Source organism: Podarcis tiliguerta, assembly GCF_965153285.1.
Source record: "Podarcis tiliguerta genome assembly, chromosome: 7".
Classification (NCBI taxonomy): domain Eukaryota; kingdom Metazoa; phylum Chordata; class Lepidosauria; order Squamata; family Lacertidae; genus Podarcis; species Podarcis tiliguerta.
Window position 1 is genome coordinate 3490909 of NC_139540.1, and position 14320 is coordinate 3505228.

At 43.9% G+C, this 14320-nt stretch overlaps 1 protein-coding gene across 3 annotated transcripts in view; it reads left to right on the top strand.

Annotated features, from left to right (window-relative positions):
• Positions 1-14320, top strand: part of TOP1MT (DNA topoisomerase I mitochondrial) — a 42605-nt gene that overhangs the window by 13861 nt on the left and 14424 nt on the right. For 2 of the 3 annotated variants that reach the window (XM_083449022.1, XM_083449023.1), the window contains exons 7-11: positions 6025-6140; positions 8359-8480; positions 10465-10587; positions 12518-12705; positions 14136-14280. In XM_083449022.1, coding sequence (XP_083305148.1) covers positions 6025-6140; positions 8359-8480; positions 10465-10587; positions 12518-12705; positions 14136-14280 — 694 coding nt within the window. Of the gene's footprint in view, positions 1-3395; positions 3684-6024; positions 6141-8358; positions 8481-10464; positions 10588-12517; positions 12706-14135; positions 14281-14320 lie in introns of those variants that run through there. The other variant, XM_083449024.1, reaches the window with a different exon arrangement.

A 14320-nucleotide genomic window follows, 5' to 3' on the forward strand; every position in this document is an offset into this window, starting at 1 on the left:
GACGTTTGAGAAGCTCGACGAGATCCCACGAGTGAGGAAGCAGAAAGGATAGTGGGGAAGATTTATGGAGGGCAGCCTTCTATCCTTCAATATCTTCAAAGTCATCCTTCTCATTTTATACAAGGAAGTTGGCCCTCCAATCCACACATGCTCAGAGGAACTCTTGGTACTAGAGAGAAGTTGTAGAGTTTCCTTAGCTGCAGAGTTGTAGTTTCTATATGTACGTATTGGATAGGTGCATCAAGCCTTATTTGCATGAACACACTGAATTCTTTATTTTTTTATTTTATTTCCAAACATACAAATACATACATAATTAACTAATACATCCATTGATAGCTTCTGGGGAAAAAATCAAATATTATCAAAAAATTAAAAACTATACGTCTCGACGTATTCAAAAAGAAAAGAAAAAAAGAGAAAAATAAAGGAAAAGACAAGACTAAGACAATAGCAAAAACAAATTTTACATATGTATTTTATATTAGGTACTAATTGACATGATTCAGTCCTATAGTAGCATTTCTCATAACTAATACCTTTCCACATGGAATGAATCTCCTTATGTATTTTACTTGTTATAGACTTCCATCTACCTCGTAACGGTTCATTTTACCTTTCAAAAAGAGATATTCCCCTGTATTTTATGTTTTATCCTCATCTTGGTATGAGGAAGCAATGTATCCCTATTTACAGAATTATTCAAGGCACAACCAAATCTTAGTAGTGGGACCTTGTTTCATTAAGTACTGAATTATTACCTTTCCTGTTGAATGTATGTACAGTCATACCTCATGTTATGTTTGCTTCAGGTTGCGCATTTTCAGGTTGCGTCCTGCGGTGACCCGGAAGTACCGGAAAGGGGTATTTCCGGGTTTCGTCGCTTGCGCATGCGCAGATGTGCAAAATGACGTCACGCGCATGCGCCGAAGCAGTGAATCGCGACCCGCGTATGCGCAGATGCGGGTTGCGGTTTTTTCAGGTTGCGAACGGGCCTCCGGAACAGATCCTGTTCACAATCAGAGGTACCACTGTAGTATTTTTCTGGAATTCTTATTACGATACACAACAAGCCTTTGAGTCAAGTCCTTCACGTATATATATCTCCCCCAACCACTGTTAAACTAAACTGGCATTGCCGATATCTTTAAAAAGCCTGGATTTGATTTTAGAATTATTCCACTTCTAGTTTTCCTCCCAACATTAGCATATACCACTGCATAGCTGTCAAGCGTCCCTTATTTGACGGGACAGTCCCTTATCCCAGCGCCATGTCCCGCTGCTGTGCCTTATTGATGGATGTCCCTTAAATAAGCTACTGAAAGTAATGGGGCTCTTTCTATGTCCAGCTGTCCTTTGTCAACAACAAATTGTTGCTGTTTTTTTGTGTTGAATATATGCTATATGGTAATTAATGGACCTAATAGGTATCTAAAGCTATTTGCACACAACAAAATATGTATTTTATCAAAGTAATGGTTGATCCCTTCTTTTGGCTGCTGATCCCTTATTTTTGAGGCTGCTGGTCCTTTATTTTCAAATCTGTATCACTGTCACACTAAACCTTTATCTGTTTTATCAATAAGGACTAGATGCTCACTGATCTAAGGGCTCTCAGAGCAACAACAAGACTTGGCTTGCCCTGCATCTCTGAGCAAAGAATCCACAAAGCTTTTTCCATGTTCTGTACTGTATACTCTTGTGGCTTAAATGTATTTACCCACTAGGTATCAGCATAAAGCATTCATTTTCATGTTCTCAGATTTCACAGAAGCACATAAGTTGTCTTACAATCAGCATCTTGAATCATCATCGAATTGCAGAGTTGGAAGGGCCCCCAGAAGGTCAGGAGCAGGGACCGAGCAACGGGAGCTCACCCTGTCGTGGGGATTCGAACCTCTGACCTTCTGATCGGCAAGTCCTAGGCTCTGTGGTTTAGCCCACAGTGCCACCCGCATCCTTAAGACAAGCTTACTCCATCTTAATTTCAGGGTTGTGCATCCAAGTTCCATGTTGGGCAAAAGATTCCTGCATTACGGGGGGCGGGGTTGGACTAGATGATCCTTGCGGGTCCCTTTCAACTCTGTGAGTCTTTTATCATCAAATATTTATAGTTTTAGATCTAGAAGTTTGGATTGGATTGATTGATAGGCTGGGGCTGAAATCCTACAGCCACTTACTTGAGGCTAGTAAGCCCTTTTGGACCCAGTGCAACTTACTTCTGAGTATGCTTCCAACCAAGTCAGTTGCCATATGTCTTTTTTAAAAAATATTTTTTATTGATTTTTCCATATTTAATTACAATTCATTGCACAGATCTATAACATAAAGCATTGCTCCAACAAGAGCATCGACTTCCCTCCCTCTTTCTAACTTTCCAACATCTTTTAACAAATTCTTCCCATTTCTATAGCACCTTACATCGTCTTCTTATTTTTTAAATCGCCTCCTTATATGTAAATCAGTTCCATATTTTCTCATCACATCAATTCAAACCTACAAACGTTTTCAAATGTTTACAATTTTCTTTCATATAAAATATAAGTTTGCTCCAGTCCTTCTGAAACAGTTCGTCTCGCCGATTCCGGATCTTCCCCGTCAGCTTTGCCATCTCCACATATTCTACCATCTTTATCTGCCATTCCTCCAATGTAGAAAGTTCGTGCTGCTTCCATTTCTGGGCCAGGAGTATTCTTTATTTTTGGGTTAAAAAAACCCTAGCTAAGACCCCACTTTTATTGCGATCAGGTCACTTATTTAAATAGTATTAATGCAAGATTTCTCAAATGTTTCCTCCTGTACTGTGCAAAAACAAACAAACAAACAAACTGCAAAGACAATTGCCACAATTGTCTTTGACAACATACAATCCAGCTTAATTGAAAACTTTTTCCAAAAATATATATATTTTTTAGAAAGAGTAAGAAACGAAACTGTCATTTGCCGCATATTAAAATACTGGAGGGGAGCGACGGGAGTCCAAAAACATCTGCCAGAGCATCTTCTTGGAGAAGACTGGGTCACCAAACTTCTCCACCAAAAAAACCCTCCCAAACTAGCAATGAACCCCCTAATGTTGCTCCTGTCTCTTTAAATGAATCTGGCCCGGACGGAAAGGCTGCCTAGCAACCGCTTTGCTTGCATCACGTGGCGAGCGAGGCAGATGCTGAGCTCCCTGAACTACATTTCCCATCATCCCTCAGCGCTCTGGCATTGTGGGTAGCCAGGGCTGCTGATGAAAACATGCCTGCTTTTTTATTATTTTAAAAATAGTGCATCGTTGTCCTTAATGATTATGATGATTATTTTGGAAAGCATGCATGGAAACACATGCATTTAATTTTTGCAGTTTTTGTAACCCTTGTTTTAAGAGGGCTGCGGGAGATCAAAGCAGTTCCTGGTGGAAGGTTGCGCAGGAGGGACACACAGCTGTTGCCATGTGGCTGGGCTGCGGGATGCGCTGCAAGAACTTCTTAGCAGGCAAGGAGGCATAGCAGGATCAGGCTTGGGCAGATTTGACATGCCCGGCATCCTGGAATGCTTAAGCATGTGCTTTCACTGGCTGCATGGGCTTCATGCCCATTCCATGCCCAGATCCCTCCAGCGTACCTCCAACGCGTCCTGACATTTAATGCCATGCGGTTTCACGCAACGTGCAGGAATGCGAAGACCTCGAGGATCAGGTATGAGAGATTTGCAGCAGCAGCAGCAGCAGCAATAATAATAATAATAATAATAATAATAATAATTAACTGCAATAATGGCCTCGCAGAATAAGAGGAAACTCAGCACTCAGAAAGCGAGCAAAGAAGGGGCAATATCTAAAGAGTATTTAAAACAGTGCTGTGAAAAATGCAAAACTCCTGGCAGGTGAATCTTGAACGTTGAAGGAAACCGTAAACGTAACAATTGTTCCATGTATGTAATAGATATAATAGGAAGTGCGTATAGGTTAAGAATACGTGTATTTAGAAAGCACAATGAGGCGATCCGGAAGTCAAAGATATGTGTGGTGTTAGATGATGTGTAGTCCATTAACGTTTAGTTGTCATTGTGGTATTTTGTGTTGTATGTTTTGCAATAATAATAATAATAATAAATAAACAAAACTGCAACCCAAAACTGACTTATTTATCGCAAAGTGCCAACATGGCAATTTAACCTGTACAGTATATCTCTTTTTTCCCCTGTGTGTTTCATGTTTCTTCTTTATGACTGCTGTTGTAATAAATAGTAATCCTTCATTTTTTAAAAAAATAGCCTCGTGCCTTTAGGGTGGAGGCGGGTGAGGAAGTTTCCTAGGAAACTTTGTTCTTGCGGGGTGTGGTTTGGGGCAAAGATTTTTTTTAAAAAAATTCATTTTATAACGTATGTTTTTTTCATCTCGTGAAATTTATGTATGGCTTGGTTGTGTGTGTTGTGTTGTGGGGGGAGGAAACCCTCCCAAGCAGGTTGCAAAAGGATAGCACAGTAAAAATGTACAACATAATTTAACAGAAAGCTAAAAGCACCACAGGATAGACTGGATCGAATTCCTGCGTTGATTCCTGTGTTTCTGGGGGTTGGACTAGATGACTCTTAGGAACCCCTTCAAACTCTACAAATTTATGAAAATATAACTCATATGAGCTTTGCAATGCTTTGTTTCGTTCTTTTATCTTTGATGGAAGCTGGGGTAACCCAGTCAGATAGATGGGGTACAACAAATTATTAATATTAATATTTATATCTATAATCTCTGTGGAAGTTGTCACTGTTTTTTTGGGAGCTTCTTTAATTGACTTTTATTTTTCTTACTTGACCATCCAGTCCTATTCTCACAGTGGCCAAACAGGTCTAATTTCATTTTGCATCCTCTCAAAGGAGTCCAGCGCAACAAGCTGCGCAGCTGCAAAACAATACGATTAAAAATAAAACCTATTAACTAAAGCTGTAAAGTACATCTGAAAACAGTGAGAAATAGAGACACACACAGTTGATCGCTTCCAGGTTACCAGGGACATTGTCTCTCAGCCCTTAGATGCCTGGGTGGCCAGGAGAGTTTTAAAATTCCTCTTCAATGTTAATGATGAGGATAGACAAGTGCTCATGCCCCGCAAGGGCATTCCAGAAAGAGGGAGCCACCTCAAAGAAGGCCCTGCCATGGGCAACAGGGCAGCCGTTGCAAACTTTGTAAATTTCACATTTTGCAAACAAGTTTTCTATTGCATGAGTAAATAAAATGATGGCTTCATCCGTGGAAATGAAATAAAGATAAATAAAATAATGGGCCCATCTGTTGGCACTTCGGAAATAAATAACATATGGTGGTAGATTTGGAAAATAAAATAAGATAATGGGTCCATTGTTTTATTTGGAGATAATAATAATAATAATTATTTATTATTTGTACCTCTCCCATCTGGCTGGGTTTCCTCAGCCACTCTGGACTGCTTCCAACAAAAATTAAAAATACATTAAAATGTCACACATCAAAACCTTCCCTGAACAGGGCTGCCTTCAGATGCCTTCTAAATGTCAGGTAGTTGTTTATTTCTTTGACATCTCATGAGAGGGCGTTCCACAGGGCGGGCGCCACCACCAAGAAGGCCCTCTGCCTGGTTCCCTGTAACTTGGCTTCTCGCAGTGAGGGATCCGCCAGAAGGCCCTCGGCGCTGGACCTCAGTTTCCAGGCTGAACAATGGGGGTGGAGATGCTCCTTCAGGTATACTGGGCCGAGGCCATTTAGGGCTTTAAAGGTCAGCACCAACACTTTGAATTGTGTAATGGGTCCGTAATAATGGTCTGCAGTCTCAAATGATGGCTCTGTAAGAATGGGACCATTAAATTTAGGATATAAATAATGAGTCTACCCGTCTGTAGGAAAGCCTGGGCTGAGCTTAACTCTTGCATCTTTCCCTAAAATAAAATAAATAATAATAATAATCAGATTTTCAAATACGAGAAACAAAGCCGTCCGAGTTAACTTTGAGCAGAAAGGGGAAATGTCATCCTTGGTTCTTTGTCCTCTTTTGCTCTCGCCAGGTGGGAAGAGGAACAACATGCGAATGGCGTGAAGTGGCAGCAGCTGGAGCACAGGGGACCGTACTTTGCGCCGCCCTACGAACGGCTGCCGCGGGGAGTCAGCTTCTATTACAACGGTGGGTGGTCTTTCCTTTTATTTTTTGGAGTGGGCTGCAAGGTCCGTGGCTTCCCTGAAGTCACCCTGAATGGCAGGGGGCTGGGATGAGAGAAGGTGATGGGACAACAACCCACTCAGGATTGGTGCGACCGCGCGGCTGTGTTAGAATTCCTGCTCCGTGATTGCAGTCATGGGATTGTTGTCTATCACATGACGGTGTATGTTTTGACTCCGCAGAGTGGGAAGTGACGGAGACAGGATGTTTGTATTACTGTGTTCCGTGAAGTGGGACTATTGTCCTTTGTTTTTTCTCTTTGCTGTCTGATGCTAGAGAGAGAGGGAGCCATGTTGCAGTGCTCCATGTGTGTTTATTTGTAAATAAAGTAGATTAGCCAAAATGCTGAGTTGCTGAGGTCTGTTACGCAAGATACGCAAACTCTGCGGATCCCTAAGTGTGCCGATGTCTGTTGGCATCGGTCTCTGTGATGTTCGGGCAGAAGAAAGCTTTTGAAGCTCCCAAATGAATGACCAGGAGGGAGGAACATGCCAGTCTCAGGCATATGTCTCTGCCAGGGTCCTACTCGAGTGTAGGCCGAACTCCTGACAGGCTGTAGCCTGTGGCTTGAAGAGGAGGAGAGTAAGAGAAAACCTGCCAGCGATCAGATGCTCATCCTTTGACCCTCTCCAAGTTAACCAAGTTGGATATATTTGTTCCCTGACTGCACTAAGCAACCCCTTAATCTCTGGAATTTAGGGACATGGGTGGCACTGTGGGTTAAACCTCAGAGCCTAGGACTTGCCAATCAGAAAAACGGCAGTTCGAATCCCCACGGCGGGGTGAGCTCCCGTTGCTCGGTCCCTGCTCCTGCCAACCTAGCAGTTCGAAAGCACAAAGTACAAGTAGATAAATAGGTACCGCTCCAGCGGGAAGGTAAACGGCGTTTCCGTGCGCTGCTCTGGTTCGCCAGAAGCGGCTTAGTCGTGCTGGCCACATGACCCGGAAGCTGTACGCCGGCTCCCTCGGCCAATAAAGCGAAATGAGCGCCGCAACCCCAGAGTCGGCCACAACTGAACCTAATGGTCAGGGGTCTCTTTACCTTTACCTAGATGTCCTTTTTATTGTGCAATCGTGACGGTTTGTGCTCATGATGATAATGGGGCAGTTATATGCAATTGATGCAAGAGTTTTGGGATACTTCTTCCTTTTCAATGAGTGCACAATCTGGAGCTCCCTGCTGAAATCCTGCAACTTTTGGATCCAATAAATGTTCTGGGTCAGGGTATTTTTTGTCTCGCTTTGGTTGTGTCATAGCGCAAGATGCGCCCCCCTACCAAGGCGGCCATAATGCGGTAATATGGTGGAATCATTGCAGAGCAAAGCAGAATGTTGTGTGGACCGTCCAGTTATAAATTCACCATGAATGATTTCATCAATAGCATGTTGCAGAATGTGCCTGCAATACCCCCAACCACCCAACCCCCCCCCCCTAGACTGAAAGGGCCTTTATTTATTGGCATAGCCAACCCTCTGTGCTGGAGAGGTTGGTGAAGAAAACAGGCAATGGTTGAATGGCAAGGTCTTGGGCAAACGTCAGCTAAAACAAACTTAGTTTTTGGTAAAGGTTTTTCAGTCTCAACAGTTAACCACATCTGCAGGGGGTCATAAAAACATAAGAAGAGTCTGCCGGATTAGTCCAAAAGCAGATCTGGTGCAAACAGATGCTCTTCAGAAGCCTCTTTTAGCATGGCAACACCTGTCCTTTGGAACTCTCTGCCTCTTGATAATAATAATAATAATAATAAAATTTTATTTATATCCCGCCCTCCCCAGCCGAAGCCGGGCTCAGAGCGGCTAACAACAATAAAAGTAACACAGCGTTCTAAAATCAATTCATTTTAAAATCAATTCAAAATCAAATTAATGGCAGCCATTGGGCTAGAGTGATGTTAGACAGGCACCCTTGCTTCGCTATTTAAAGCACCTACGGGAAACCTTTTTTAAAAAATTATATTAGCAAGCCTTCCCAAACATGTTATTTAGTTATCCGTATTTGCTTTGAAAACGTTGCTGGGTTTTACCTGTGCATTACTTAGAATGATTTTATGTACTTTGCTTAGAGATTGTTTTTGTCTCTAGGACAAAAAAATAAATCGACCTTTTTACAACTCAAAAGCAGAATGCAGAATGGCTAAAACAGTTTTGTTTCTTCCTGCCGGGCCACTGTTGTTCTTTCCAGGCAAGCCTATGAAACTCAGCCCGGCGACGGAGGAGATAGCCACGTTCTATGCGAAGATGCTTGATCACGACTACACGAGAAAGGCGATTTTCAAGAAGAATTTTTTCTGTGACTGGACAGAGGTATTTGCCTGTGGCTTCCTGGGGGGGGGGGGGGTGGCTCAGTGGCTAAAAGACCCAGAATCAGTCCAGGTGAGGCTGGGAGCTGGAACCCTGGGAAGATGCTGCCAGTCAGTGTAGACAAAAGAAGGCTTAATGGGCCAGTGGGAAGCTTTTTGTGCTCCTGGCAACTGCCCCACAGTAGGTCAGTTATGACCCAAAAACGTCCAAGAGGGCTCAACAAGCCTTTTAAGTGGAGATCTTTATCTCAGTCTATCTATATTGGATTTGAAATCTGTTTTACCTTTGTAATCGCTTTTAATCCTTTGTATCTGTGGAATTGCTTGTAATCATTTGTAGGTGTTGAATTGTTTTTATTGCTAAATTGCTTTAAGATGCTTTCCATGAAGTTATTCGTAGCTGGAATCAAATAGATTTAGCTGCTCTTCCGGCATTGCAGTCTATGACTATGTAAAATCAAACATTAAATAAGTAACAGCAACGATCAAAAATGAGCACGAGACAGGAAGGTCCCAGGATCTTGGAAAGTCCTGGGACCATATACAGTGGTACCTCTGGTTGCGAACGGGATCCGTTCTGGAAGCCCGTTCGCAACCTCAGAGGAACGCAACCCACGTCTGCGCATGCACGTGACAGCATTTTGAGCGTCTGCGCATGCCCGAGCGGCGAAACCCAGAAGTAACACGTTCTGTTACTTCCGGATCGCCACGGGACGCAACCTGAAAAGATTTAACCTGAAGCGTCTTTAACCCGAGGTATGGCCGTACTTGCATTTTACTGACATTCTAGACACATTTTTTGTTGTCGTCGTTGTATCAGGCTAATTTCCTGCCGGCCTTGAGACGTCCCTCAGATGCATAAGAAAATAACTGCAATCTTGATGACTCAGAGCAAAGTATTGTGTTTCTGGCAGTATTCGGTCCAGTCCCTTTGGGAATCAGGCAGGCAAGGGGATGAGGGTGGTGAGCAGGGCTTGTGGTTCATCTGCCTCAACTGGTACAGTGGTGCCTCGCAAGACGAAAAGAATCCGTTCCGCGAGTCTCTTCGCCTAGCGGTTTTTCGTCTTGCGAAGCAACCCTATTAGCGGATTAGCGCTATTAGCGGTTTAGCGGCTATTAGCGGCTATTAAAGGTTTAAGGGATTAGCGGATTAGCTGCTAAAAGGCTATTAGCAGCTTAGCGCCTTAGAAAAAGGGGGTGGGGAGCGAAAAAAACCCTCAAGAATCGCAAGACATTTTCGTCTTGTGAAGCAAGCCCATAGAGAAATTCGTCCTGCGAAGCGCATTGAAAAACGGAAAACCCTTTCGTCTAGCGGGTTTTCCGTCTTGCGAGGCATTCGTCTTGCGGGGCACCACTGTACTTGGAGGTAGACTACCTCCAACTTGGAGGCTCCACTGAAGAGCCACTACCAGCCATTTTGGGTGTTCCTGAGCTAGGTAAAGGTAAAAAAAAAAAAGTTAAAGGACCCCTGGACATTTAAGTCCAGTCAAATGCAACTGTGGGGTTGCGGCGCTCATCTTGCTTTCAGGCCGAGGGAGCCGGCGTTTGTCCACGGACAGCTTTCCGGGTCATGTGGCCGGCAGCACTAAACCTCTTCTGGTGCAACAGAACACTGAGACGAGTGCCAGAGCGCACGGAAATGCCGTTTACCTTCCTGCCACAGTGGTATCTATTTATCTACTTGCACTGGTGTGCTTTCGAACTGCTAGATTGGCAGGAGCAGGGACAGAGCAACAGGAGCTCACTCCATCGTGGGGACTCGAACCGCCAATCTTCCGATCGGCAAGCCCAAGAGGCTCCGTGGTTTAGAGCACAGCGCCACCCGCGTCCCTAGACAGACACGTGAATCTGCGGGACGCAGCTAATTGGGGTTCTCCGTTGGGTGATGGCAGGCATTAGTGACGATAATCTCATGGCTCATGTGCCTTATTTCTTGGTGTGGCAGGCAGCTTTAGAACTCAAACCTCTGCTTCCTTGATTTCCTGTAGCAGATGACGTCGGAGGAGAGGAAGAAGATCAAGCAGCTGGACAAATGCGACTTCAGAGAGATTCACGAATATTTCGTGGAGAGACAGGAAGCTCAGAAAGCTCTGCCAAAGGAGGAAAAACAGGTTCAGACGCGCCCCTGCTAGCTGATAAAACCCAAGGCCTCTTTGGCCACTGAACTGCAATCGTAGATTTGTGATTTCCACCTAGAATCATAAAATCATAGGATAGAATCATAGAGTTGGAAGAGACCACAAGGGCCATCGAGTCCAACCCCCTGCCAAGCAGGAAACACCATCAGAGCACTCCTGACATATGGTTGTCAAGCCTCTGCTTAAAGACCTCCAAAGAAGGAGACTCCACCACACTCCTTGGCAGCAAATTCCACTGTCGAACAGCTCTTACTGTCAGGAAGTTCTTCCTAATGTTGAGGTGGAATCTTCTTTCTTGTAGTTTGGATCCATTGCTCCGTGTCCGCTTCTCTGGAGCAGCAGAAAACAACCTTTCTCCCTCCTCTAGGTGACATCCTTTCTATATTTGAACATGGCTATCCTATCACCCCTTAACCTCCTCTTCTCCAGGCTAAACATGCCCAGCTCCCTTAGCCGTTCCTCATAAGGCATCGTTTCCAGGCCTTTGACCATTTTGGTTGCCCTCCTCTGGACACGTTCCAGTTTGTCAGTGTCCTTCTTGAACTGTGGTGCCTAACTTAAGGGAACAGTTTGCCCCAGATGCACCTATTCAACCACTTTATTATTATTATTATTATTATTATTATTATTATTATTCAACCACTTTGTTCAGTGGAACTTTTGCAAGTGCCTCAAAATGTCCATTTTCAGGAGTTGATCTTTTACTGCGGCAGCATTTGGAACTCTCTGCCTCTTGACATTGGTCAGGCTGCCTGTATGGATTTTGTATTTCAGGAAGCCTTCCCAGATATATAATTTAGTTACTTATGGTTGTTTTAAAACTTTGATCTGCTTTTAAACCGTAATTTATTTTATGCGTACAGTAGTACCTTGGTTCTCAAACTTAATCCATTCCAGAAGTCCGTTCCAAAACCAAAGCGTTCCAAAACCAAGGCGCGCTTTCCCGTAGAAAGTAAAGCAAAATGGATTAATACGTTCCAAACTTTTAAAAATAACCCCTAAAACAGCAATTTAATATGAATTTTACTCTCTAACAAGGCCATTGATCCATAAAATGAAAGCAATAAAGCAGCGGTTCTCAACCTGTGGGTCCCCAGAGGTTGTTGGACTACAACTCCCATCATCCCTGAGCTCTAGCCTTGCTAGCTAGGAGTGATGGGAGTTGTAGTTCAACAACATCTGGGGACCCACAGGATGTGAAATTCTGCAATAAACAGTGTACTGCAGTCACACAATCAGTCCACCGGTAGCTGGACTGTGTTCCACACAGTCACAAAAAAAGAGCCGCAAAAACAAAACGCAAAATAAATAGGAAAGATAGACAGACCTCAGCGTAACACTCAAAACGGAAGCATAACCTTCAAAACGGAGCAGTTTGGCTTCTGAAAAGAGTTCGCAAACCAGAACACTTACTTCCAGGTTTGCAGTTCCAAGTTGTTTGAGTACCAAGGCGTTTGAGAACCAAGGTACCACTGTACATGCTTTTAATGGCTTTGGGTTGCCTGCAGTTTGATCATGTGCACCAGCTTAGATACCTGTGTGACAAAGCGGTTTATTAACGCTTTCTAACTCATTGAAATCAAAATGAATAATCCTGAAGGTTAGGCTATTGCACATACGTTCAACATGGGCTAGCCTTAGCAAACACTTGAAGGCTGTACAGTTAGTCTAACCCCAGAAGGTGGGGACAGGCTGTAATAATAATAATGATAATAATGATAATAATGATAATGATGATGATGATGATAATAATAATAATTAATAATAATTTTATTATTTATACCCCCCCCACCTTCCTCTACCCTTATCAAAGCCTGACTTAAAACTATCAGAATAACACCTGGTTCCGCACATTAATTTACCTCTCATTCTTATTCCTTTTGCCCTTTTTTTTATAACCCAGAAATTGAAAAAGGAAGCAGAAAGAATACAAGAGGAATACGGTTACTGCACGATTGACGGGCACCGGGAGAAGATTGGCAACTTCAAGACGGAGCCACCGGGTCTTTTCCGAGGCCGTGGGGACCACCCGAAAATGGGGAGGGTCAAGAAGAGGATAATGCCCGAAGATGTCATCATAAACTGTAGCAAGTGGGTGTCTGGGTCATAGAAGGGCGACTCTGTTGGGCTCAGAGGGGGGTTCATCTCTTGAGGCCTGTTTCAAACTTCTTTCAATATTGCGTTTTTTAAATTTATTGCTGGAACCTGCCCCGGCGAAAGTCAGGAAAGAAATTAAAGGGAATATATAAGGAGACATAGACCCATAGACACAGTCCAGCTCCCTGTGTCCCACTCTCAACGGTTTCATCTGTTTTCATAAGGGCCTTCTCAGCAGTGGCACCCGCCCTGTGGAACCAGGGCCATCTTTACCTGGGGGTGCAAGGGGTGCGGGGCACCCGGGCACCAAATTCTGGAGGGCGGTGCCCCTTGATCGGCGGCAGTGAGAAGCAATGGAGCGAAAGTTCCCGCCCTCCTCCTCTATCGCTCTGTTACTCCGTAGCATCAAATATAAAGCAGCCTTTTCTGCTGCGTCAATTTTGGCTCCCCCCTCCTTTATTGGAAGGAGAAAAACAACAATTTCCTTGATAACAATTTAAACAATTTATTTAACTAAAACAGTAACATTATAGCATATGTATCCATGTTTGTAAACTGATGCGGTTAACCTTTTTTTTTAAAAAACAAAAACAAAACTTAGACTGAGTTTAAGCACACACGAAAAACTTAAAACAAATCCTTATTTGATGATGAATAGTCTTTGGACTACAATGTAACTTAAATAGAGAACTATCTTTAGAAAGATTTTTCCTCCGAGAGCATTTTATTTTCAAAATCCAATTTAAATTAAAAAAAACCACAACCTGATTTTAAAAAATAATAATCTGATTTAAATAAAAAAAAAATGATTTTTATTCACCCTGATTTCCGATTCCTTGTAAAAGCAGTCCAGGGAACTCAGTTGTTTGGTCGCTGTAATGGTTCTAGGGGTTGCTCGTGTGTAAGTTGCCGCCACTCCTGGCTAGGTTACCTGGTTGAACCCTTTCTGTCTGGACAGCCTCAAGTTTCGTGGCTGCCTCAGTCGCTGGCAGAATCCGTCAGTGGGCGTTTCTTGAACCTCTTCCAGCATAAAAGCTGTTTGACGCCCAGTCTTCTCCTACTCTCCCTGCGTGGAAGTCTTCTGCGCAGGGAGGGTGTGGGCAGCGGAGTACCCGTACTCTCTCCGCTGGTCTCCGGCGAAGAGTCCTGGAGCCACCTCTCCGATTCCCCCATCTGCCCCCCTTCTCCACTGGTGTTGCGCTGATTTCCTTCCCCAGCGGATGGGCTGCCTCTCTCCCTACTGGGACCCTCTCCGGCATCCCTCTGGAGCCTTCTCTCCGCCTCCAGCTCCGATGGCAGTTCCCTGACAGTCGCTTATATGAACAAAATGCATATTTTTGCCATCCAGATTGTGATGTTTCCTATTCTGCTTTCTGATATCTTAACCTTTTCCCCCTCCTCTCACTCCCTCTTTCTTTGGCCAGGGGTTCCAAGATCCCGAAACCCCCTCCCGGGCACAAGTGGAAGGAAGTTCGGTGTGACAATAGCGTGACCTGGCTGGCGTCGTGGACGGAGAACATTAATGGGGCCATAAAGTACATTATGTTGAACCCCAGTTCCAAGTTGAAGGTGAGGGACGGGGGCAGGCGTTCAGTAGACCCTCCGGATA